The sequence below is a fragment of the Aethina tumida genome, chromosome 7, assembly GCF_024364675.1.
Source record: "Aethina tumida isolate Nest 87 chromosome 7, icAetTumi1.1, whole genome shotgun sequence".
NCBI lineage: Eukaryota > Metazoa > Arthropoda > Insecta > Coleoptera > Nitidulidae > Aethina > Aethina tumida.
This window is the reverse complement of record NC_065441.1, coordinates 9,511,476-9,536,608: the sequence shown is the minus strand read 5'-3', so window position 1 is coordinate 9,536,608 and position 25,133 is coordinate 9,511,476. Positions and strand designations below refer to the sequence as shown.

Below are 25,133 nucleotides of genomic sequence, written 5' to 3'. Positions count from 1 at the left end.
ATACATTTCCCACTTCCGGTCGCAAACTATTTACTGCCACCATAACACGGCTGTATTCCTCGTTTAAATGTGTAAATGAAAAGTTTTTAAATTGATTTGCTGTTTCATTACAATTTACAATCAAATCTGATATATTTTTGTTTAGTATAATTTTCCTGTCGGCTATTATGGTGTCAAGTTGTTCCAGAAGCTTTTCGGCTTCATCATACAAGTCCTCAGATTGTCCAACAGTTATCTATAAAATTACTCTATGAATGTTGAGAGTTAATTTTAGGTAGAATAAATACAAATAATTACTTACATTATCAATGAGCACCAAAAATACTGGTAATATTAAAGTAAATTTTATGACCCTCATGTTAAAAATTTAAATTAAATTCTATTCAGTACTACTGGTATATTTATACTTATTTCTACAATCTAGATATGCATAATCAGTGAATTATTTATTTTTATTTACTATACTATATACTGGTGGCTTATAGGATTATAATTAAATTGATTATTTTTTGTGATCAATCTTCAATATGTTATCAATGTCTATTGAAAAGAAACTAATCTAAAATGACTAATTATTTTTTATTCATTATTTAAAAGTATAGTTCTACTGATAATAGTCTTTCTATAAAACTATTGATTATAATTTAATCCCTTTTAAAGAGATAAGGATTGTATTTACATGAAATTAAATGTACTGTAAAATTTTCCGAGAAACTGATTTAAAAAGTCATAATAACCTGTAATTATAATATAATGAAAATAACTTACTTACAAAACGATAAATGATGATAACTTTATTCAATTTTATAAGGTAACAGAAAGAGTATGACCTTAATGTTCGGTTATATAATTTTTCTTATATTATGATCATAAATCTGTTACTTCTATTTATTTTGGAAAGATAAATGAAGACTATTCTCTCAATTGAGAAAAATGTATAATATAATTTTTTTTATAAACTATATCGTATCTCTAAAAGTTTTAAAAAATATTGATAATTTGTTAATTTTTATTTTAATGACCGCAGCACCAGTGATGCTGCACCACTACAAAAATAGTTCATGGTACTTCAGTATATTCGATTGGAGAATGTGAATAAATTCGTCATTAACTAACAGAAACACACTCGTGCATTTGCTGATATTTATTTACATACGATCTAAAAATATATAATAAAACAAATTTTCACATTTAGATTGGGTTGTTTGCGATTATACTATCTTTTATTTATTTTTTATATGTATATTTCATCTAAGATACTTGTGTGTATGCAATAAATTTACAATTCAGAATTTGAGCCAGATTTTTATAGACGTCTTCAATAAGTGTTGTTACTGTGTTCATTGAATATAAACGTTTTTCATAGTCATCCAGATAATCAACCACTCTTTGGGCCAAGTCATCAATTTCTTTTGGCATGGTCACAAAACTGTTTGAAATTTGAGAAATAAGATCTGTAAGACACGATTCACTTTGTATGCAACTTTCACTCTCAAGTTGACTATGTAATCTTCCTGTGTGAGTCCATTCTAACATTCGAAGGAATTCCCCTAGATTTCTAGAAATTGCCACTATAAAAGCATTTGCGCTCATCTAAAATAAAACAGATGCAGTGTGACAAATCTTTTCAAGTTGGTAAAATATATTTACCTCATACGAGTTAGCTTTAAGACGATAGTTTGTGAAATTTCCCCATAAATCATTCAAACATTGGGCAGACTCCGAAGAAACATTTTCCACTTCCTGTCGCAAATTAGATGCTGTGACCATAACACGGTTGAATTCATAGTCCAAATTGGTTAATGAAAAATTTTTAAATTCGTTTGCTATTACATAACTTTTGTCACCTTATTCACGTATATTTTCTTTAAATATGTCTTTTTTGTCGTTTACCACAGTATCAAGTTGTTCTAGAAGAGCTTTTGCAATATCGTATAAATCCGCAGTTTGACCAATAGCGACCTAAACAATTAACTCTGTGAGAATTAGAATTTAATTTTATAAAGTAAATACAAATTAATACTTACATTATTAATCCAAAACAAAAGTATTGGTAAAATTAAAGTAAATTTTAGGATACCCATATTATATTTTAAATTGACTTTGATACTTTATGTTTAATCTTAATTAAAACTCGTTGTTATATAGTTAGTGCTGTAATCTGGATAAATATAATCAGAGTGTTGGATTTAGAATTTTTATATTACTTCATTTTTTGTGATCAATTTTCAATATGTCAATGTATATTGAGATTAAACTAATCTTGATTAATGCACTGTAGTAGACAATTTACTTTCATTTTTAGTCTAGTTTTTTTTTACTTTTTTTGAAATTTTAGTCTTAATATTATGTAAAACCAAATGTTTGAATTGTAAAATATATAATATTTTGCAAAAATATTAATTTAAATGAAAAATTTTAAGTGATTTTAATTTTAAGTTTAAAATAAAAAATCACTTGTAATATAATAATATAATAAAAATCTTGTATAATTTTTTTTTGATAAATTGAATTGTAATATAAATAAGCATCTCATTTTTTAATTAAATATTCAACTTTAAATTGAAATCTTTTAATTTTAATTTTGATTAATATAAAATTCGTATTTTTATAATTATTACTGGATAAAGATAATCAGAGATATAAAAATAATAACAATATCTTTGATTATCTTTATCCAGTAATAATTATAAAAATACAAATTTTGCATTAATTAAACGATTCCAATTTAAAGTTGAATATAATTATAACAAATATTTGGTGATCAATTTTCAATATGTCGATGACTAATGGAAATAAACTAATCTTGATTAATTAATTAATCACTTAATGATGCGAGGTGGTACCAGAATATTTGTTATTGATATCATTGCATATGTACTCTAATATAATATATTAAATAATAAATGATAATAGTAAATAAATAAATAAATTGAAAGGGTATAACTAAAAAAGTCTCAAGATTTATGGGATGTTAAATATTTTTTTTTATAACATTATGAAAAAATAAAATTAAAAAATTTAATGTTTTGATTATTTTTTAAAGATCAATCATGTAATTTACTTTATTTGAAAAAAATACTAACTTATTTTAAATTTACACTAGATCAGATTTAAATTAATATTAAAAAGTATACACCATATATGTAGTTAAAAATATATACTAAAATATTTTCTAAAATATTGTTAATCTGGCAAAATTAATTTTTAGTTAAAGGACAGCTGCACCACTACATAAGTAGTACTTCTGTAGTGTAGATGTGGCCATTTAAAATCCCATATTAATCATCATCGATTTGAATGCTGATACTAATCTTCAAATACTCTTGTATATCTACTTATACGATTTAAACTAAAGGCTAAAAGCAGAAATTATGATGTGATTATTTAAAAGTCACTTCAGAATACAGGTAGTTTATTTAATAAAATAAGTTTCCAGGTTCAAACTAAATTACATTTATGTTCAATCAGGTTGTTTTAGTGTATGCTATAAATTTACAATTAAGAATTTGGCCCATGTTTTTATATACGTCTTCAATGAATGTTGTTACTGTGTTCATTGAATATAAAGTTACTTCATAGTCATCCACAAAATCCACCGCTCTTTGGGTCAAGTCATCAAATTGTTTTGGGATGGTCACAAAACATTGTGAGATCTCAGAAATAAGATCTGTAAGACACGATTCATTTTCTTTGCAGCTCTCGCTTTCAAGTTTACTGTGTAAATTTTCTGTGTTAATCTGATGTGCCATTCGAATAAATTCTCCTAGATTTCTCAAAATTGCCGCTTCAACAAAATCTGAGGTGGGCTAAAAAATAGATATGTCAAACCTGTTTAATTTTAACTTTTCAGGTAGCAAAATATATTTACATAATATGAGTCAGCTTTAGAACGATAAACACTGAAATTCTTCCACAACTCATCAAAGCATTGTGCAGACTCCGTAGAAACATTTTCTACTTCCTGCTTCACTTGGGCTGCAGTGCCCATAACACGGTTGAATTCGTGGTCCAAATTGGTTAATGAAAAATTTCTAAATCCGTTAATTATTTCATTAGTTTTATTCAACAAATCACGTGATAAATAGTTTTTAAGTATCTCTCGTCTGTTGTCTACTACGATATCAAGTTGTTCTAGAAGCGTTTTTGCTACTTCGTATGAATCCGCAGTTTGACTAATAGCAATCTATAAAATTAGCTCTGTGAGAATTGAAATTTAATTTCTAAAGTAAATAAAAATTAATACTTACATTATTAATGCAAACCAAAAGTATTGGTAAAGTTAAAATAAATTTTAGGAAACCCATATTAAACTTTAAATTGAATCCCTTTAATTTTAATTCTGATTAATGGAGCATTCGCATTTTTATATTTACTACCGCAATCTAGATAAGGATAATCAGAGATATTGCAACTATTAGCATAATTTATTTTTCATTATCAATCATCAATTTCCTGTTAATGTCCATATAATATGATTAATTAATCTTAAATCGAGTTTCTGGAATGTTTTACAAGTATATTTGTTATTGATAAGGTATGTTATCTACTTAGTATGAAATATAAAGTTTTTATATATTTGATTATTGATTTATAAAAATTAACTTGTTCGTCTTTGAAATGCATGGTAATAAGAAGGAACATCAAGACTTCTTCAAATGTGAGAAAACTACTATAAAGTATTTTAAATTTGCATCAGTATTAAATTAATGTTTAAAAAATATTTACCATATCGATAAAAGTCTTGACGATAAATTGTAATCTTTTATATATAAATAGTTTATTAGTTTCAGTTTTTAAACTATTTCCATATGAACATGGTAATAATTTCAACGAATTATCATATTACATACAGGATATTTACATATTAAACATGTAATTTCCAATTCTACGAAATTAGTGTATTATGATTTTATTTGCACAAACTAATATATTGTATGTATGACAATAAAATATAATAAGCACTGTTTATTAACAATGATTTCAGTAATATAATTTGCATAATATATATTATTTTTATTTATTACATATATGATATATATTTTATAAACAAAATTTATATTATGCGCATAAATAGGATTGAAAAAATTGTATAAATAATAATTTTTAGTAATAAGATAACTACCATAAATAACTTGTAGGTAAAAAGGAAACTACTCATATTTATTAATGCAGTCGAAGTGCAATTTTTGACGATTTTCAGTTCATTTTATCATTTACGTATATGAAATTTCAGATTATTCATTTACAATCACTTCAAGTTAGCAGGACAAAATCACGCAAAAACTGAAAAGAAAGAGAGAAGAGATTATTAAATTTTAGTTAATCTCGGTATGCTGTATCTATTTGAATTGTGCTTGTTTTGTCAATTGGATTATTGCATCTAAGAAATTGGCAATAATTGGCATGACACTTTTTCCTTTGTTTATTGTTTCGGTTATGTCATATTATAACAAATTTGAATTGAACTTGAATTTGAATGAAAGTAATAGGAATTACTCTTTTCATATAATTAGGACATTTATACTTTCTTGGGTATTTGTTTTTTAGGTAAAAAATGTTCAATAAATTTTTTTCATCAACTTTTAGCTGTCATTTACAATTAAATTTGAAATTTAATGAACTTCTTGTCAGCAATTCTCTCGTTTTCAATCGGATTTGTATCGTATGGATTAGGATTCTCCATCAAAATATTAATTAATCATGAAAATTTTACTTAATATTGTACAATGTGACTCATTTCATCATAAGTTGAAAATATTCACGTAACTTTCATTTATAATTCGATATTAAAAACTTTACCATATTTTATTGTAAAAAATATGTAAAATTTATTAATATATATTGTTTGAACTATTATTCACTAATATACAGTAAAAAATAAAAAAGTTTCGGGATACACTGAATACTAAAAAAGTTCTTTCTAAAGTGTTTGATAACTATTAACTAAACCTCACATGTGTGTAAAGTACGGAATTGAATTCAATTAGAGAACAGATTTTTGGTATCACCGTATCCATTCAACCTAAACCTTTATTGGAAATCTCTTTAAAAAGTATTAACAAAGTCATTTAAAATTATTGCTAATGGATACTCGAAAACGCTTTGAAGAATTAATCCCCTTTAATAAAAGGGAGCCAGTTAAATGGACATTTTGAAGCAAATATTTGGGGATGAATTAATTGACACTCTAGAAAATGAAGAAAAAATATTTTGAAATAATAAATAATATTAAATATTAATTAAATTTTGTTTCAATAATTATAATCATGTAATTAAATAATTTAATTATATATTAATTACTTAGAATCATACAAGAATATTATTATTTTTAATAATACTAAAACATCTTGTTTAGTTATTAAAGTTTTAATATAATTAATAATTAAAATTTACAACCTTATTGGGAGCAAGAGAAGTTCACTTTTATGAGGCTTATACATGCATTTAAATTACTCCTTGCTTAAGTACCACAATTTATGTAACTATTCTTTGCTAATATTCAATTATTAAAATATCTAGGATGCACCTAAATACCGTAACTTTGGCGGTATAGTTATAATTTTAATAAATTGAAATCTTATAAATATCGACTTTGCATGATTAATGCTAGGACCCTTCTGGTTGAATTCGATTTATTTAAGGACCTGACTTAATTGTAGGAGTCATTAGGTACAATTTGAGTGTAGTTCAAAAAGATTCGGGGTTCAAGTTTAATTAAATATTAAATTACTAAACATGTATATATTGAATTTCGCTTAATATTTCATTAGTGTTGCCATATATTAATTATAACCTATGAAAGTACAAAATAATCCTTGATTTGGGTTTAGGCTATTCAAATTTGTACATTTAATTTACCTAAACGAAAAGGTCATTTCATGTGTTCTAGTAAAAAGCAAAATAATATTTAATATTATTTTATATAAATAAAATTTAAATATTAGAACAAAACTAAATAACCAAATAACAAAACGAATTGGATGATTTCATTTTTAGTGCCACTAAAGGAATTTTTAAAATTAAATTTCAAACTAGCTAAAATTTTCTTACCGGTAATATTCATTCAATCACAATTTTATTGTAATATCATCAACATTTCTTTCAAGAAAATTTAATAATTGACGTTTGATTATATTTATTCCTCAAACGTATACAGAATTTCATAAGCTTTCAACGTTGTTCTAATGGTCCTAGATTGAAGCTTCTAGTGTCTATCGGCAATATTATTGCAACGCAGTAATTCTACAATGTACACAAATTTAAGTGATAGAAAAAGACTATTGAAAATAATTACGAGGAGGTAATACTGTTAATTTAATTTATATCCTTTATTAAATCAAAAGGAAATTAAGTTGTACCGTTTATTGTAACACCGGTAAAATAACTTTCACGAACTGTGTTGCCAAATTAAATACATAAATTTCATCACATTCATTAAAATTCCTTTTTACATTTTAATAAGAAGAGTTGCAGGTTTGTAGTACACCTTAAAGCTTTATCCTGAATTTATACGTGATAATCTTTGCAATATAAAATACTATAAAGCAATTAGCACTCTTTTGTTTCACTGCGGAATAACTAAACAAAAGAAAAACGAGAAAGTTTCGTTAATCACTGTCAGATTTGTATAAATATTTTACTTTTAAACTGACTAATTGTTTAAATACAACAAATACAAAAATATTAATTTGGAATGTTCCATTTCTCGTACGTTATCTGATGCCTGAAATTTTTCATCATGTTCGAAATGCCTCAGATGGGAGATTATTTTTTCTATTGTGCTAAGAGATCTGTTTTTCTTTTGTTTGTTTACGCATATACGAACTGGCGCTCTGACCAATGCAGACAATCTGATTGGATGGCGTTGCACAATGCATCCGTTACATATTCCGCTGAAAAATCGGAAACCTTTAAAGTTACAACTTAAGTTTCTTACACAGCCCGTATTGTTGGATCATCCAAAAGGTATAAGAGCATCGACGTCTCGGTTGTAATCATACTCCTTCTATTTAATTTCGTTCCATTAAGGAAAGTATATCCTTCTTGTGGTACATTGAAATTTACTTTTTAACTTTTTGTGATATTATTTATTAATTAATAAGATAACATAACATACTTTAATTTTGATTTGGAATTTGTGAAATTTATCATTAATGTTCCGATTAAAGAGATTTTATTATTTTTGACAAACTCATTTTATTGATTGATGGTGCATTTTATTGATTTAATTTCAGTTTGGTCTCAGTGTAACTTAATGGTTAAATTTACCAAATGCAGTTTACTTGCAACATCAAAGAGTAGTGTTATACGTATCGCTGGTAAATAAATTGAAATCTTCCACAAACATGCACCTGATTTATCAAAGATATTTTGGAAAAGGGCTAAGCCAAAAAGAATCATACGTTTCTGAAACGAAAATGAAGCGTCAAAAAAGATACTTTAAACACATTTTATGTGCTTAATGATAATTTATGATTTAATTTAGATTAAATTAATTTATTGTACTCTATAAAAGTGAAATTGGAAATAAAGTACGTATGTGTACTGACTTAAGTTCTATCTGAAATCTGAAACAGCCTACTTTGAATTTATTAATTAATTTAAATTTTCGACCTTATTTATGTGGTATTTCTAAGGTTTCATTTTAAATGTAATGAATGAAATCAATTTAACAATAAAACTGAAATTAATCCCATATTGAAAGTTATGTTTATAATTGCTTCGACTGTCGTAATCCTTATAAGAGAGAACTTGGATAATAGTAGCAATCAGGATCATTTCCTTATGATGAGTTGAAATTATTTCATTCCCTATTGTAGAAGTTTGTGAATTACTTAATTTGCTGCACCAAATTGGAAAATAAATTTTGTATTACCTACAATTGAATTGATTAAATTGAACAAAAATTTTAATTTTCATTAAAAAATGAATACATGTGTGATATTAATTAATTTATAGATATTAACTTCAATTTATTATTTCTCTATAACTAGATATTTTGTACATCTCTCTGATAACCTCGATAACTTTGAATACAATTTAAAGCCAATTAATGCAACTGCGGATGCCACAAATGAGCATTATGTCCAATAAACATGAACATTGAGTTAATAAGTTTATTGTTCAATTTGCAACTGAACTAGACTAAGATCCAATTTTCTAGCTAGATTCATAAGCTAATTTGAACAAATGAAATTTATGTCTGATAGGATTTAAAAGGGCTTATTTATTATGATGATATCAATAATTTGATTTAAATTTGTCTATTGATATAAATATTTTTTATTCCTTCGTGTATAATAACTTCCATTCATATCTGAATTGGTCTTAATGAGGTTATTCAAATTTATCAGCAATGAATGTGACCTTTAAAAAAGCAAGTATTATTAGAATCGAGGGTATAATGCAATAAATTTGGAAACCAAATGAAGGAATTATGTTAAAACAATTGAAAATAATAGTATGGTATATAATTTGGTCTAAACTAACAATTCTAATCTTGAAATTGTCTGGATATTTTCATTGAATTGAACTGCAAAAGAAAATTATGTATATTTTATCTAATTTTATTGAACTGCTTAGCAATTTCTTCGACAGAGCAGCTATAAACGTAGGAATTCCATTATCAATAATTTCTTTCATGTAGTTCCGGTCTATTTCTTGACCAGGCACAGCTTACATTCTTGTAAAATCTTTCTTTATTTAATTCTTTTTTATTAAATATAAAATTAATAAGGTTGAACATTTTAATTACTTATTAAAATGAATAAACTTATATTTTTTTGTTTTTATATTTCAAAGAGATACTGTTACAAAAATTTCATAAAAACAAAATAAAAAAGGAGGCAAATAATTTTTAATGTTTTATTTTGAAAAAGGAACGTTTAACATTTGAGCAGTAAAAATAAGTTAAATACTATCTTTTCAAAAGCTTACGAGATGTATTTTTGACTTGAAATTTGTCCATCAAGAGAGATTATAATAAATGTCAAATTAATATGAATTAAGTGATAAACACGCACACATACGCCTATTAAAATTCAAAAAATAAAAATCAGCAGAAGAAACCAATTTTTGACAGAAATGTATCGGAAATTAAAAAAAAAAAATAATCGTTTTTTTTGCCCAAAGTAAACAAAAGAATAAAATATTTGAAACCGTCCAATTTTGGCATTTTGGCTTTGCTTGCTTATCAAAAGATATACTAAAATGAAATGTATGTTTTTATCTTTGTATAAAAAATATAATTTAATGGATTCTGTGAGAAATCATCAAAAACTTTTTCGTTGTAAATTAAAGTAACACAAATTCAGTCCTTTCAATGCCTTTCTGTGAAATATCAAATACTTTTGAATTGCGTTTGGATACATATGCATAACGCTTGATAAAAAGTAAAAAGAAATATTTTATTTATACCAGTAATATTTTTCCGTGCCTATTTTAAAATATTATTTTTTTGTTGAAGTTTCCTATAATTTAGTAAATTTAAAATATGTACTAGAACTGTGCTTGCTAACAATTATGAATTTGGGTCAACATCACAGGTTAAACTCATAGACATACGTTGAACTTTTCTTTCGAATAAAAGGTGTAAGGTTCAAACAAATTATGACAAAAATATTACGAATATTATAATATGAAAATAAAAAAGCAGTAACTACAAACATTTTTATCAAAATTAGTTGCATATTGTATAGTGGACAATTTAAATCATTAAAGTTCTAATGAGAATAATTATAATTATTAACATAAGCTATAAAAGAGTAAATGGTTTTTATATGAAATACTAAAATTAAATTATTGTTATACATAAATAATAGACAAAGAGGCTAAAGACAAGTGTTAAAAAATCAAGTATAATTATATATATATAATTATATATTTATTTCACACCCTTATCTTTTTTATAAGACACTTTAGAATTTCTACCCTAATTGAGAATCTTAGGTGAAGAAGAGAATCTTTAAAATACCATGTCAACGCAACAGAATGAAATGGGGGAAAAACATTTACCAACAAAATTAATTTAAGCAAAAGTGGTGCTGTCTAAAGCCACAAATGTCTTCTAATTGTTTGGGGAATCTGTCGCATTCGACGCATAATTCAATTTGTTGGCAACTGAAACGTAATAAAGCACCAAAGCGTGCATTTATACTACACGCAAATTTACTCTATTCGGATCAGGTGGAAGTATGCGCAGAAAGGGTGAATGTGTACGGGATTATTGGTGGATTTCTCTCTTACCAAGATTCCTTAACTATCTTTACAACAATTGATTTACGATTAATTGTATAAATTATACGACCCAAATAAAACAAAAACCGTTTTTGGAAGGAAGTGAACTACATAAAATTTAAAAATAGCCAACACAAAAAAATTTACGGTGTTGCTTTCTCTACAAGTATTAAAAATAATGAGTCTTTAATTGGATATGAACATTTTATGTGCATATTAAGGTGATTGTGGTTAAATTGAACATTCGCTTTCCGCCATTTCACCACCAGCACACACCTAAAGTGTTCGACGAATTGGAATAATAAAAAGTTCGATGCAGAGCACGATCTCGAATTTCCTCGGCTTTATCACGGATTAATTGAACTGAATACTTTAAGTAAGAATATAATCAACTTACCGTGCTGGGTCGTTTGTAGTTTATTTAAATTGCTAATTAAATTGTATGCTGCACCTCATGATTAGGTTAAAATAAGCTCACGTATTTCAATTGCAATTTTCACGTTTAAGGCACTAACAAGGAATAGTAAATCCTGACTTAATTGTAAAAAAGTTTAAATATTCAATCCATAATCTAAAACAAATACATATGAATACAAAGGACTCCAATTTTATTCACAATACTTTAGAATGCACTTGAAATAAAGAAGTAGATTGAGTGGAGTGATGGAAAACATTTTTTTTATTTCGAGTGTGCTGAAAAAACAATGTGCTCAGTTTTTCTTTTCAATTGTGTAGGCATTAGTCTCGGTTGAGTGGCTTATTAAACTGAAATTACCATACATTATTTGTTTTGGAGTCTTGGGAACTGCTTAGAGTAAATCGTATTCCAGAGGCAAAACACCTACTCAAATGCAAGATCACTGTTTTATTGTTACAGGCTTACTGTGCATTCGGAAGTACGTGATACGAATGTGGGATTTTAAAGACAAACTCACATAAAATTGCCTAGAAACATTAGTTAACTGGAGATTTTCTAATTGAAAAGTGGAAGAATTAACTCTTGGAATAAACCATCAGGTTACTATTATTATTCTGAAAAGAATTAAATGCTTAATGAATAAATGTTATAAAACTTTATAATAATAATACTAATGACTTTTTGTAAATAACATTTTAGCTACAAACAGAAAATATGTAATTCCAAATATTTTGTGTTTCATTTTTCAGCTTTAACATAATATCATTATATTGATTTGTCACACTTCATTGACATTGAACCTGATTTTGTATTGGAATGAATAAATAATAACTACATCTCAAATCAAAGAAAAAGTAATTCATATTCAGAAATACTGATTGCGAATTTTATTCTGAATATCTGAATAAAATGATCATTATTTCAATTTTTATTTTCACCTTCTTTAATTATACTGAAAGTTGAAATATTCCTATCTTAATATGATTGTCGTTCCTGTATATTGGACTATGGTAAATGATTATTTAGTGTCTGTCACTGAAACTAGATCAGTTCAAATTTTCAAAGCAGCTTTATGTCAGATTGTATGACACAATTCTCTCCACTTTCTTAGTGAATGTGGATGGATTCCACAGGAGATTTGCAGCGACTCTATTTCAAAAAAAGTTTTTGATGTGTTTTTGACAACTCGCTAAATCAGCCTTTACATTGTCCAAAGAATCAACTTTTACTGTATATTTTGTGCAATATTTCACAACACAACACATGCTTTTCCTCCACTTTGTCAGTATATGCCACGTATTTTGCCAAATTTCTTTTTAATATCCATTCGTTAAACTTGTTTTAAAGAAGTCTACATATTGTTTTTTTATAAAATTAATTATAAATATTAACTTATGAGTAGGTTCAAAATATTCAAGTTTCTAATTTCTTGTGTTATTACTTAATATCTGTTATAAATACGGTTTATTAATGTATCGATAGATGGTAGCTGAATACTTTATTAACTTAGTGAGTACTTGGAAGATTTACTAACATCATTATAAATTTAGAGAACTAAATTAAACAGAAATGTCCTTCTACCCTGATTAAATGCGTGAGCCTTAATCCCCTTAAAATTTTGGACATCTACAGTCAACTTAGTCATATTGCTAATAAGTTATATTCACTATAGTTAATAATTATAAAAAGTACAATTTATTCAATAAATATAAATTACATAATCTTTATAGGTAACATTTAGGATGGTCTTCTATTAGATACTCTATTGTTTCTGTTTAATTACCATTTTATATACTCAGTCAATTATAAGACTAAATAATTGTCAATCGGAACATTGATAAATGATCCAGTTTGGGAAATCAATCAATCAGGTAAAATTAATTAAGAATTAGGAAATGTTTGGAACTTCAGCAATTCAGTAAAAAGAGCGGAATAATAGAATTCAAAGAAATGTCATGAAGATATAATTTATCACTGTTCTAGTGATTAGTTATATCCGTGTTATCTTGTACTAAAAGTCAGGAACAAATATCTACACGAAGTAAAACGGAGGGCTTTTGATAGAAATTGATATGGTCATTATTGTTAGATATTATTGACTGACAAAACAATAATTCATATATACAATATATACAGTATTACCAGTTTTAAGTAATTGTATTATTACTGAATATTTTAAGGCATTCAATAAGCAAATGTTTTTTTGTTTCAGGAATTCTGCTGTGTCAGGCTGATGAAAATGAGGCTCGACTTATGCGTCATTTGATGACGAACTATGATGCTGCCGTGCGACCGGTATCGAATTCTTCGTTGCCACTCAGCGTTATTTTTGGGGTTTCCTTGCACCACATTATCGACGTTGTAAGTATTCAAAAATTCCAATGTTTCTTTACACTTTCATATTTTATAACCCACTTTTAACCTATGTGTTATTTCTGGTTTTTGACCTAAAAACTCTTTTAACTCTACAAAAGAAAATTCTGCTGATAAAAATATTGTTCTGTAGTTCAATGACATCAAATACAATACATTAAAGTATTAGTCAGTAAGTACCTCTTTTTTGCGTATACATTTTAGAAATTAGAATACGTAATGATTACTTAGTCAAAGGTTTACAAGCTAATTGTAATAACTATTTCATCTTTAACTAAAACATGTGTCTTGTTCGAGTTGTTCAATATTGTCTGTCAAGCTGAAGTGTCTGTAACTATTAAAACTTTTACAATTTAGAATTCTTGCCCCCATTTATCAACTTGTTTCAAATACCCAACGACTGTCAATTAAAGTTAAGTGACATATTAAATTGGATTAAGGTTAAACTAATACGTAATTAACAAATGATATTTATTTTACAGGACGAAAAAAATCAAATTTTAACGACCAATTGCTGGATTACACAGATATGGATAGATCACCATTTGAAGTGGAACGCTTCCGAATTTGCCGGGATTAAAGTGATAAGGATCCCTTACACTCGTGTTTGGAGACCTGATTTAATCCTATACAACAAGTAAGTTTACGCAGTCGCATCTATTTATCTACTCTAAGAATTAATTGGTAAATTGATACCGGTCAACGTTTATCTGAATATTGATTTTCTAATTGAAACATATAGAAAAACTGGAAAACGAAACGTATTTCAATTAAATGAGATTATGTTATTCATCACTGATTTAGTCATTTACATATTTTAATTAATTAATATGTAAAAAATTGTTAAATTAATTTAATTTATATGTGGGAACATGCCACAAATCCAAATATTATAAATAAATAATTATTGCACATAATATTTTGTAGTTGAATTGGTATAAGATTTTCATTCCATTCTAGACTTACAGATATGAACTGAAATAACTTTTCCATTTTATTAAAAATATGATATATTTGTAGGTATAACATTTTATTGAACATACCTTAAATAAGAATGAAATTTCCTTTTATACGATTTTCTTGTACCTTGAGTTGTTTGGTAAAATCCAAGGCTAGAAACGAAATTCGTGATACAATGAAAACATTTATTAAAAATGTCTGAAAACAACACATATTCGATATATTTTTAGATGTAAGAAGTGTATTAATGGTAATTTAAAAGAAGAAATATGATTACTGAAATATTAACAAATAAGTGTTCGTGGCAATAATAACTATTTTCATTAGCCACTTTTTTAGATGAAAATAGAAATTAATTGTTGAGTACTAATTTTGTTTTTGGAAGTATTGCGAATCGATGGAGTTTCACCTCCACGCAAATGTTGACATAATACTTTCCAATAATCAATCAATTTGCTTTTTCAAGTCAATCGACATGATGAAGTGATCCCAGACTTCTCCGTGAAAAATCCATATGTTGAATTGTTCTTTGCTTGATGTGTTTCAACTTCTAAGTACCAATAAATGACATAGATTTAGTACGAATGATACGAGTCCGACATTTATCATAATTAAATATACTTACTGTATACTATATACTTGTTTGTATAATTGTATAAGACACATTTAAATGTTTATAAAAATAATTTTAAAATGTTTATTCTTTTATCAGAAATATATAAGTAAAATAAATGCTGTAAAGAACGATGTAATTTTTACGACCAGTACAACTAAAACAACAAAAATAACGGTAATTCGAACGCTGGTTCGAATCAAGATATTCCCAATGGATTGCATCCATGTGTCAAATCTTTAGAACGAAATTATAGATGGACCAGCGAAAGAGATTTATTTTCGTATTGGGATACTATTAAATAAATAAACACACTGGGGAATTAAAACTGCACTTTAAACCTTACTCTAAACAGTCATTATTAATTTATTATTGATGAAGTATTCATATATTTTCTACTACGGTAAACAGTAGACGACTAAAAAACATTTTATTAGTCAATTTTAAAAATAATCTGCAACGTGATATATGATTGACTTATTAGATATATTGAAAGTTCAAAATGAAAACAAAATTGGTTTACTAAAAATAATTCTATTATGTGTACAATTGAGGTGTTTTTTTTAACATATGGTATAAATAGATTACAAAGCTTTCTTTTTCTTTTTGGAAGGGAAATCACCGATATCTATCTACCGCCAGAGTCCTGCTAGTTAAAACTCTTCCCTTTATATAAATAAATGATGAGCTTTGTCTTTCATACCAACTTCTGTATGTGGACTATTCATTTAAAACAAATACGCACAAACATCTTCTGAACAAATAACACATACAATCCAATGTTATGTCGTCTTCTCAGTTAACTTCAAAGAGATTTGCTTCGGTCAGAAGTTTTATAATAGTGGCTTGAATCCATGTAAATCTGTTAAAATTATAGTTTATGGTATGAACCGGTATACTTTAATTTCATAGAATTGCAAATGATTAATCCCTGAATGAGATAAACGGAAAGAATCTATTTTTATCTATATTTAAAACAAAATGATTTTCACATTTCTAATGTTTTATGAACTAAAATTTATTAAAAATTGTTTTTTGCATTACGTAGTAAAATAGAGATATGTCAAAGTTGATTTCCTGAATTACTTCATCCCCTATTCACTCCCTAGAGCTTATTATAATATGTACTAATTAAAAACGTTGCTACAATGAACTTGAAGAGATTAATTAACCAAATAGGAAAAAGATCATGTTAATTTTTGTTTAGTTTTTATTTCTCTTTCATGACGAGTGTAGCTTTATTTCCACTTTAGTAATCTCCTAATAAAATTATAAATGAATCACGGCTCATAAAATAACAGGAATATTTCTTAAATACATTCATTAATTGCTTCTGTTTTATGAATAACAAAACTAAATATTCATAAGGTTTACTTTCGGATGTAGTTCATGAATGTATTTAATTTTAATGGTTCTTGCTCATTATATCACTTTTTCAAAATAATTGGCATTTATAACCCGTGGTTAATTTCTGTTTACTGTCATATACTATAAGTAAAAGATAACTAAAAGTTTTATACATGCAACATATCTAATTTTAGGTTTTATACGCATTTATTTCTTTATTAAAGTTGAATGTATTGAAAAAAGAAGTATTGTAGGTAATAATCTCACAAAGTATAAATTTCAACAATTTATATTCTCATTCTATAGATGAAATTACAGTTCATTAAATTCTATCTTTACCAAGTTTTAAATGGGAGTAGTTAGATGGCATATTTGACAAGATTTATCACATTACAATATGTTGCCCATGCCAATTTAACAATACAAAATCCTTAGTTAATATTCATCATACTTACTATGTGTTATATTCTGACTTTTCAGCGCTGACCCACAGTTCCAGTCGTCTGTGATTAACACAAACGTGATAGTGTCAAGTTCAGGAGAGGTGGTATGGCTGAGCCATGGCATCTATCGGTCTTCATGCGATATCAACGTCGAGTATTTCCCTTTTGACTTACAAAGTTGCCATATGAAATGGGCGTCGTGGACATACGATGGTTATCAGGTATGAATAATGCTTTGTCCGTCCAAAAATTTAAAAGTGTGTTTCCAGCATGTGAATATTTATTACAATTTTTAGGATAAAAAATGTATATATTCATTTGTTCTTTTAATTGAATATTTTAATAATCAGCATGTTTATATATTTGATTTTCAATAAACAAAATTTTTAATATATGAATAAACTGTCAGAAAATTTAAGCTATGTTATTTTAATATTGAAACTATTCCAATTTAATTTTAAACTTCAGTATTAATTAGTACAAATTTGAATTTAATTAGTTAATTAAAAGACATACCTTAAAAAGTACAAAACAAAATGTATATTTAATACGAAACTTCACAATTTTATTTAAGGAGAAGGAAATTAAACAGCGTTTCTATTTGTCTCATTTTGTCAGTGAAAAATGTTACAAAGTAATATTTAAAATTAGAGGAAATTATAAAAAAAAAGGGAGAAACCTTATGAAAATAATAAGTATGTAACAAATAATTTTTTTGTCTTAGTACAAATAATAAATATTACATTTTTATTCTGAGAAGTTGTCAAAATGAAAACAAGGTATTAGATTATCCTAAATCTTATTTCTGTAAAAAGTTATTTGCAAGATACGTGCACGATACGCATTACTTATTAAAATGAGATTTGTTTAACCACGCTGTAAGAATAGTTTATCTCTATTGAAGGAGAAGGTAAGTAGATTAATTGAAACAGAATAAATTGATAAACATTTTTTAAATCTTTAATATAACTAACTTAATAAAAGCATTTAAATAGCAGTTCAGCTAATTTTGGAGGCACAATAACTAACTATAATTAAAAATATAGCCATTCTAACATAGAGTTGACATGTTGTAAATGACCCAGCTTCATGTGGGCTATCATCTATTTATTTGGAATTGGTGGTATCGTGATACAAATATTTTTATTATCTCTTCAACGCTATTTTGCTGACTTAAATCGGGTGAGTAGTTAAAGAGTTATGAGCGATTCATTTTATGTTTTCCTTGACAATAAAATGTCTTGAAATTCATCTCTCATAATTCTAAATGTTATTGCAGTTTTAATTTTGGAGGCACAATAACTAACTATAATTAAAAATATAGCCATTCTAACATAGAGTTGACATGTTGTAAATGACCCAGCTTCATGTGGGCTATCATCTATTTATTTGGAATTGGTGGTATCGTGATACAAATATTTTTATTATCTCTTCAACGCTATTTTGCTGACTTAAATCGGGTGAGTAGTTAAAGAGTTATGAGCGATTCATTTTATGTTTTCCTTGACAATAAAATGTCTTGAAATTCATCTCTCATAATTCTAAATGTTATTGCAGTTAAATGTTCAGGGGGGTTTTTATGACCTCATTGTATATTAATAATATAAGTATATTTAAAATTCAATGTTTCATAGGAATTTAATACATAACACTATATTTTATAACATTACTACTTATGGGTATCTCACAGCTGACTCCTTAAAATCAACTCTGGTATCCCCGGCGGATCATAGTCAATTCACGAGAATCTGCAGCATGGCACGTCATGCACTCACATATTTCTCTTCTTTACTATTCATTAAATAAACTTTTTCAAAAAAGCTTATAAAAATCTATTTTACTGAATATTAACGTAAAGTTTAAGTTTTATTACGTAAATGTGAAGGTTGTGTTTTACTACAAAATCTTTTAAGGAACTGAAATACACAATTTCTTTTCATTTTGTTCTTGCAATATGCAACATGGACACAGATGTTTTTTAAAAGTTTTTCCTTCATCTATCTTAAAAAATCTGCAACGAACTTCAGTTTCTCGTTAAAAGTATAGTAGACATTTTTGTATTGACGGCCAAAGTTTAAATCATTATTATCGCTTAAAATAAATTTGGCTGCACTTAGTATTAGTTACATTTTATTATTATTTTATAAATTAACCTTAAAAATAAAATATGCACCAAATTTTTATATAAACTGGCGGTAATAAATATGATAGTGTTAACATAAGTTAAATCTAATTATTGTTAATCTTAATTAAAATCATTAATAAATGTAAAGGAATATTACCAAGTGGCTTCGTATTATTTTATTAATATTGAAATACACATTATTATTGCTATAATGTGTTTAAGACCATTTTCATGCTTTATAATGATTTAAATCAACGTATATCAAAAATTTAACTGTCCTATTTCATAAATGATGATCTTAACCCGTGATATTTTATTACTGACTGTCGGTTTTTAATTTATATTTAATAGTTTCGGTAAAAGAATCAATACAATTGCATAATAAAATTTTTATGGTGTAATAAATAATTTTTAACAGATTTTTATATTCACTATAAATAAAACTTCGAAGGAAAGCTCTTCACGTTCTAAATAATTTATTATTATAAATAATGTATGTGATTGACACGCATTCGCCATAATTTAAAAAAGTCTCTTTCAGGTATTTAAATTTCATTTAATGGGATGATGAAAAATTTTGCCGATAAATGTATTTTAAGTGCGAAAAAAGCAATATTAGTTAACGCATCGCTTGTAACATTACAAAGCTGAGATTTAATAGGATTTTCTCTTAAAAGCTCTTTCACACGCGTCATTTTTAGTTATTTGCAAATGTTTTGTTCAATTTGATGGAAGAATGAAGTTTTATCCTTACAATTTTAAACTACAGAGTGTTAAGAGAAATGAACTACCTTAAATGTAATATGGTATAATTTAAAGTTTAATAAAGTCTATTAAAAGTACGGAAATAAGTTTTATTAAAGATTCCACTTCAGTTAGGAAGGTATAAATAAAATTGTGTATAACAAGAAAATATTTTTTGGATCGACTATACTTATTTGTGGCAACTAAAATGTTTGATTACAATTTTTCAGCTAAAAGAAGGTAAGAAGGCATTAGTTGAAATATGATATATAATTTAAAGTTTCAAGAAGTCTATTAAAAGTAGGAAAATAAGTGTTATTAAAGATTCCGCTTCGGTTAATAAAGTAAAAATAAAATTATGTATATTAAGAAAATACTGTTTAAATCCTATATACTTATTAGTGGCTAACTTATAGAAGATGTTTCAAACAATTTTAACGTTTCGTAAGTATCAGTTCTTCAAAGTTTTCTTGTTTCTTTGATGGATGTTGCAAATAAAACGTTGTAGTATCATACAGTTTTCTTAGTATTAAGTTCAGAAAACTCAGTCGAAAGTCATTGTTAATTGGACATCTGTGGAAACTGACTATAAGAAATACAGAGGAAAGAAAATAAATATAAATGTCTATTTCTCCCTTTTAAATTTCAGAATTTTAATCTTAATTTCTTGGATAATTTGGATCTACATGTCATACTATCTACGCCACCACAATATACGTGGAAAGAAAATTTTGACATAATAATAAAATCAATAAATGTCTAAAACTCATTATTATCGAAACCTGGAAATTCATATTAAACATGTAATTTCATGCTGGCATTTAAGTAGCTATTAAGTTCACTACACAACTCTTGTGTCAGCAAATTGCTGAGTACAAAATCATCGGGGATATCGTGGAAATTTCAATGTTCTCAACAAGGGCAACATCCGCTTTAAACCGTTAAATCAAAACGTTATATTGGCTTCGCACAATACGTCTAAAAACCATGCCGCTTCTGATTTTCAGTCTGTCTTAGTACTTGAATCGGATTATTGATTAGAACTTTATAAGCAGCGACTTCGAAATTAAGGTGTAAAGAGAATTTAACAAAATAAATTTGTCATTGGTTTTAACCAAAATTACAATTTCCTGCTGTCGAAAGTTCAGTTGAGTTTGAAATTAATTTTTAATACCGCAATTTGCATCGTGCAATTTAATAAAAATTACAAAAAAGTTATAACTAAGTTTTCTGCTTTTTTTTAGTCGTCGAACAAGTACGGCATATAGGAACGAAGTTGTTATTAACTTAATTAGCAAATTTTACCACAAATATTTAATTTTATGAATATTTATAATGGCGTTAAATATTTCTTTGGGGATGGCTTTAAGAAATTCGAATGTACCTAAGTTTTAAACAGATACCACCACAAATACCCATTTGTCGAGTTTAAAACTAAAGAAGTTTATTTACCACGGTACATAATTATCATCATATTTATTAAAGATTATTAAATTAAGATTTGCTACTACTAATTGTGGGAACTGACTCAATTAAAAATGAGCATCAATATATCAAAAGACGATTGAAGAAAGTATTTTACATAATCCAATTTCAGATATCTACTACCTAAGAATGAATCAAATCAATATCCCCATTTACACCTAAATTAAACTTTAAAATGAACTTCGAAAAAATTATCAAACTACGTGGCGAGAATCTTTTTTTTTAGATTCAAATATATAGCAGACATAAAAAATCAAAATTTTAATATTCTGATTTCCAACTCACTATAACTGTGAGAACATCATCTGTCAAGTTTGATAAATAAAAAAAAGAATTGAGAAACTTATTATTGAATGCAAAACTTTGATGTATTACGCTGTCGGAAATATTAAATTCGGCGTAGAAAAGCTTCCAATAAATAAATAAACACAGAAAGCATTTCGAATGTTTAATACCACTAATAATTATTATTATTGAAGGGTACGCAATGCACTTTAATATCAAAATTAGTTGTATCGAAAATATTTTTATTATTAAATTTAGATATTCAAAAACTGATGTACAAAGTCACGTCCACCGGAACTGTAATTACTATGTTGCTCTGAATGTCAGTCACTGGTCATCCAATTTAAATTGCATCTATAAATTTCTGTTATGGCTGTTTTAACTGATAACTGCTATATAATTCAGAAAATATGGAAATAATCCTTCGTCATTGTCATTTTAACAAATTTTTGATGACAGGTGAAATGAGTAATATACGCCGAACCTAGCAATTTGCTTTTTTTATCGAAAAATTCATTAAAAAAACTCGAGTTTTTAAATCAGTTTATTGTATTATAGTTTTCAAATAACTGGCTGCTGAATGATAATCGAAATGGAATTTTGAAAAACTGGGTTTACTCGTAAAACTTTTCATGTAGACGGGCAAAAGAGACGTAACATAAATTACTAAAACTCGGAACTCATTTATAACAATTTCTTATGAATAAAGACATTTTATTCGGTTAATTAATTTTTTTATCATTTTCAATGCTAAAAATGATGGACATATTGTATATTATGGGTGAATACAACGAAGAAATATTATTTATTATTAAAATATGTGAAGTAAAATATATGACAGTTTTTCACATATCAAAAGGAATATTCTGTAACATGTTTCTCATACTTCTGACCTAAAATATATTATATATAATATTGTGTAATATCCGTTTTAATATTCCATTCTATTTAGATGTAATGATGCCCAAGCTGTGTATTTTGTTAGGAACTGGTCAAGAATCATGGTTTGGATCTTTTTACATCAAGGAAATGCATCTCTAATACTATTAGTAGTATTATTCAGAAAATAATTGTAGAAACTTTTGGATTATATGGTGAATCATTACAATTTTCCATATTTTATTTGATTCTCTAATGGGACACGTTTTCTTGCAATGTTATGAAAAAGCAGAATGTTTTTTATTATCTGAAGAAGAAAGATACTTTTTTATGTAATTGAAATAAGTGTATTTTTATTAATTGTCACAGTTTAATGAGTAATCTATTTCCAAACATAATTTATTTGTTGGTACAAATTTCAAGACTATCTTGACGTTGTTCATTTTAATGCATCTTTGCCATTTAAATTAAAACATTTTGAATTTTTGTAGGTGTTAGAGCACTTGAATACACTGAGCTAAACCAAAGAGAATATTTTAGATACAATGTAGGGAAAAAATAAATAGTAGTAGTAGTTAGAAACCGAATAAAAGGCTTTAAAAAAGTACGTTTAATACAGAAATATTAAAATATATTTTGCAATATATAGGTTATAGAAATCGACTGAAACAGTAATGTACATATTTTTTTATACCAAAATCGTATATCTGAATATGCACAATGCATGGTATAATAAATTTAACGACATATTTCCATTACATGTTTTGAAAATGATAAATTCAAAGAATAAATCGAAATATATTGCGTAGAATAACATATTCCTGAGCACAAATTCCCCTTGGAAATAACTTTAGAGTGGAGTTTGTTTATTTGAGCACATAAAAATTGAATGAAAAAGTAATTTAAGTTAATATTTAAGATTTCATATATGCAACTTGTGAAATATTAGTAGTGTTTTAGTTAAATATTTTTATATTTATGTAAGAGAACGGTGGAGTTAAAAGATAAATTGTAACCAATGAAATTTGTGTTTTTGGAAAACCAATAATTATGCGATTTATATATTGATAAATAAAATATCACATTAACGTATAACATTATTATATATAAAATTTATTTTTATTAAAAAGTTTTACAGAAGCATCAATCACACATGTCTGGGAAATTAAATTTGGAAGTTGTTCAATCAACTTTTGAATATCCTTAGAATCGGTTCACTACATACTTGTGTTTGGAAGGTTTCATTCACTACTTTTTTGATTTATAGGTCTCATTCATGGGGGATCTATGTGAAAATTTTCACTTTATCCAATTTTATATTTACAAGTATTTACAGCTACTTTTTCAAATATGTATTGGACTGGTTGCGCATTCGCCATTTTTAACAACAGTTGTAAAAATGGTGGATGAGAAACAAAAAAACTTGATTGCCTTTTGGATGTAGTTGTAATTATGCAATTTGTTTGTGCATTCACGATATTTAAACATTTATTAAACATCAAGATCATATTTTTTATAGTATTTTAAAGGTTACTTTACTGATTAATTAAAACAATTTAAATATTACCTGTTAAAAATGAATCTAACAGTGAATAAAATAAATTACTTTTATATTATATTTATATATATAATATATAATTAATTTATTCTTAGAATTTGTTTAATAGTAACAAATTATTGGATTGTTTGCGCATTCGCCATTTTTAAGAACAGTTGTAAAAATGGACTTAGTTGGCTATATTAGATTAAATTAATATATAATTTAATGTTTCAAAAATTAATATTATTAATATTAACTAAATAAATGTGTTGTTTCATTTTCACAATTATTTTTTACTTCAGTAAGTAAATTAGTGACTAACCCAAGCACATGTTTATAAGCTCTTCTATCAACTAAACATTAGAACAGATTATCTACTATTTTAGTACAAATATGTTTAACAAAGGAAATCTAACTTGACTACTTAATCCTGGAGTTCTTACTTTCAAAAACAACTTCAGACATGTATGTAACTCAATAGTTGGATTATTCCTGCAGAAATAATTAATTGTTTCTAAATGATGGTTTGTCTTTTTTTTAATCTTAAATTCTTTACATGATTTGCCAAATGTGCAATAAATAATATAAAAAAGTTCGTATACATACATCATTGCCACGAAGGAAGTCGTAGATTCTCTTCAAATATGTGTAAAATGAGTAGAGAAGCACGATCTGACAAGTTA

General features: G+C 26.4%; 2 protein-coding genes and 1 long non-coding RNA gene across 3 annotated transcripts in view; 1 reads left to right on the top strand and 2 right to left on the bottom strand.

Annotated features, from left to right (window-relative positions):
* Positions 1-25,133, top strand: part of LOC109596473 (neuronal acetylcholine receptor subunit alpha-7) — a 39,873-nt gene that overhangs the window by 4,183 nt on the left and 10,557 nt on the right. Inside the window, exons 2-4 of the mRNA XM_020012025.2 lie at positions 13,869-14,017; positions 14,512-14,666; positions 17,430-17,613. Of these exons, the coding sequence (XP_019867584.1) occupies positions 13,869-14,017; positions 14,512-14,666; positions 17,430-17,613 (488 nt within the window). The remainder of the gene's footprint in view (positions 1-13,868; positions 14,018-14,511; positions 14,667-17,429; positions 17,614-25,133) is intronic.
* Positions 1,130-2,102, bottom strand: LOC126266211 (uncharacterized). Its single transcript, XR_007548673.1, has 3 exons — positions 2,028-2,102; positions 1,651-1,962; positions 1,130-1,593 (listed from the first exon to the last, which is right to left on the bottom strand). It is a non-coding gene; the product is annotated as an uncharacterized LOC126266211 (long non-coding RNA).
* Positions 3,440-4,308, bottom strand: LOC126266210 (uncharacterized). Its single transcript, XM_049969706.1, has 3 exons — positions 4,251-4,308; positions 3,872-4,186; positions 3,440-3,809 (listed from the first exon to the last, which is right to left on the bottom strand). The coding sequence occupies exons 1-3, from the start codon at positions 4,305-4,307 to the stop codon at positions 3,468-3,470; spliced, it is 714 nt and encodes a 237-aa protein (XP_049825663.1). The 5' UTR covers position 4,308; the 3' UTR covers positions 3,440-3,467.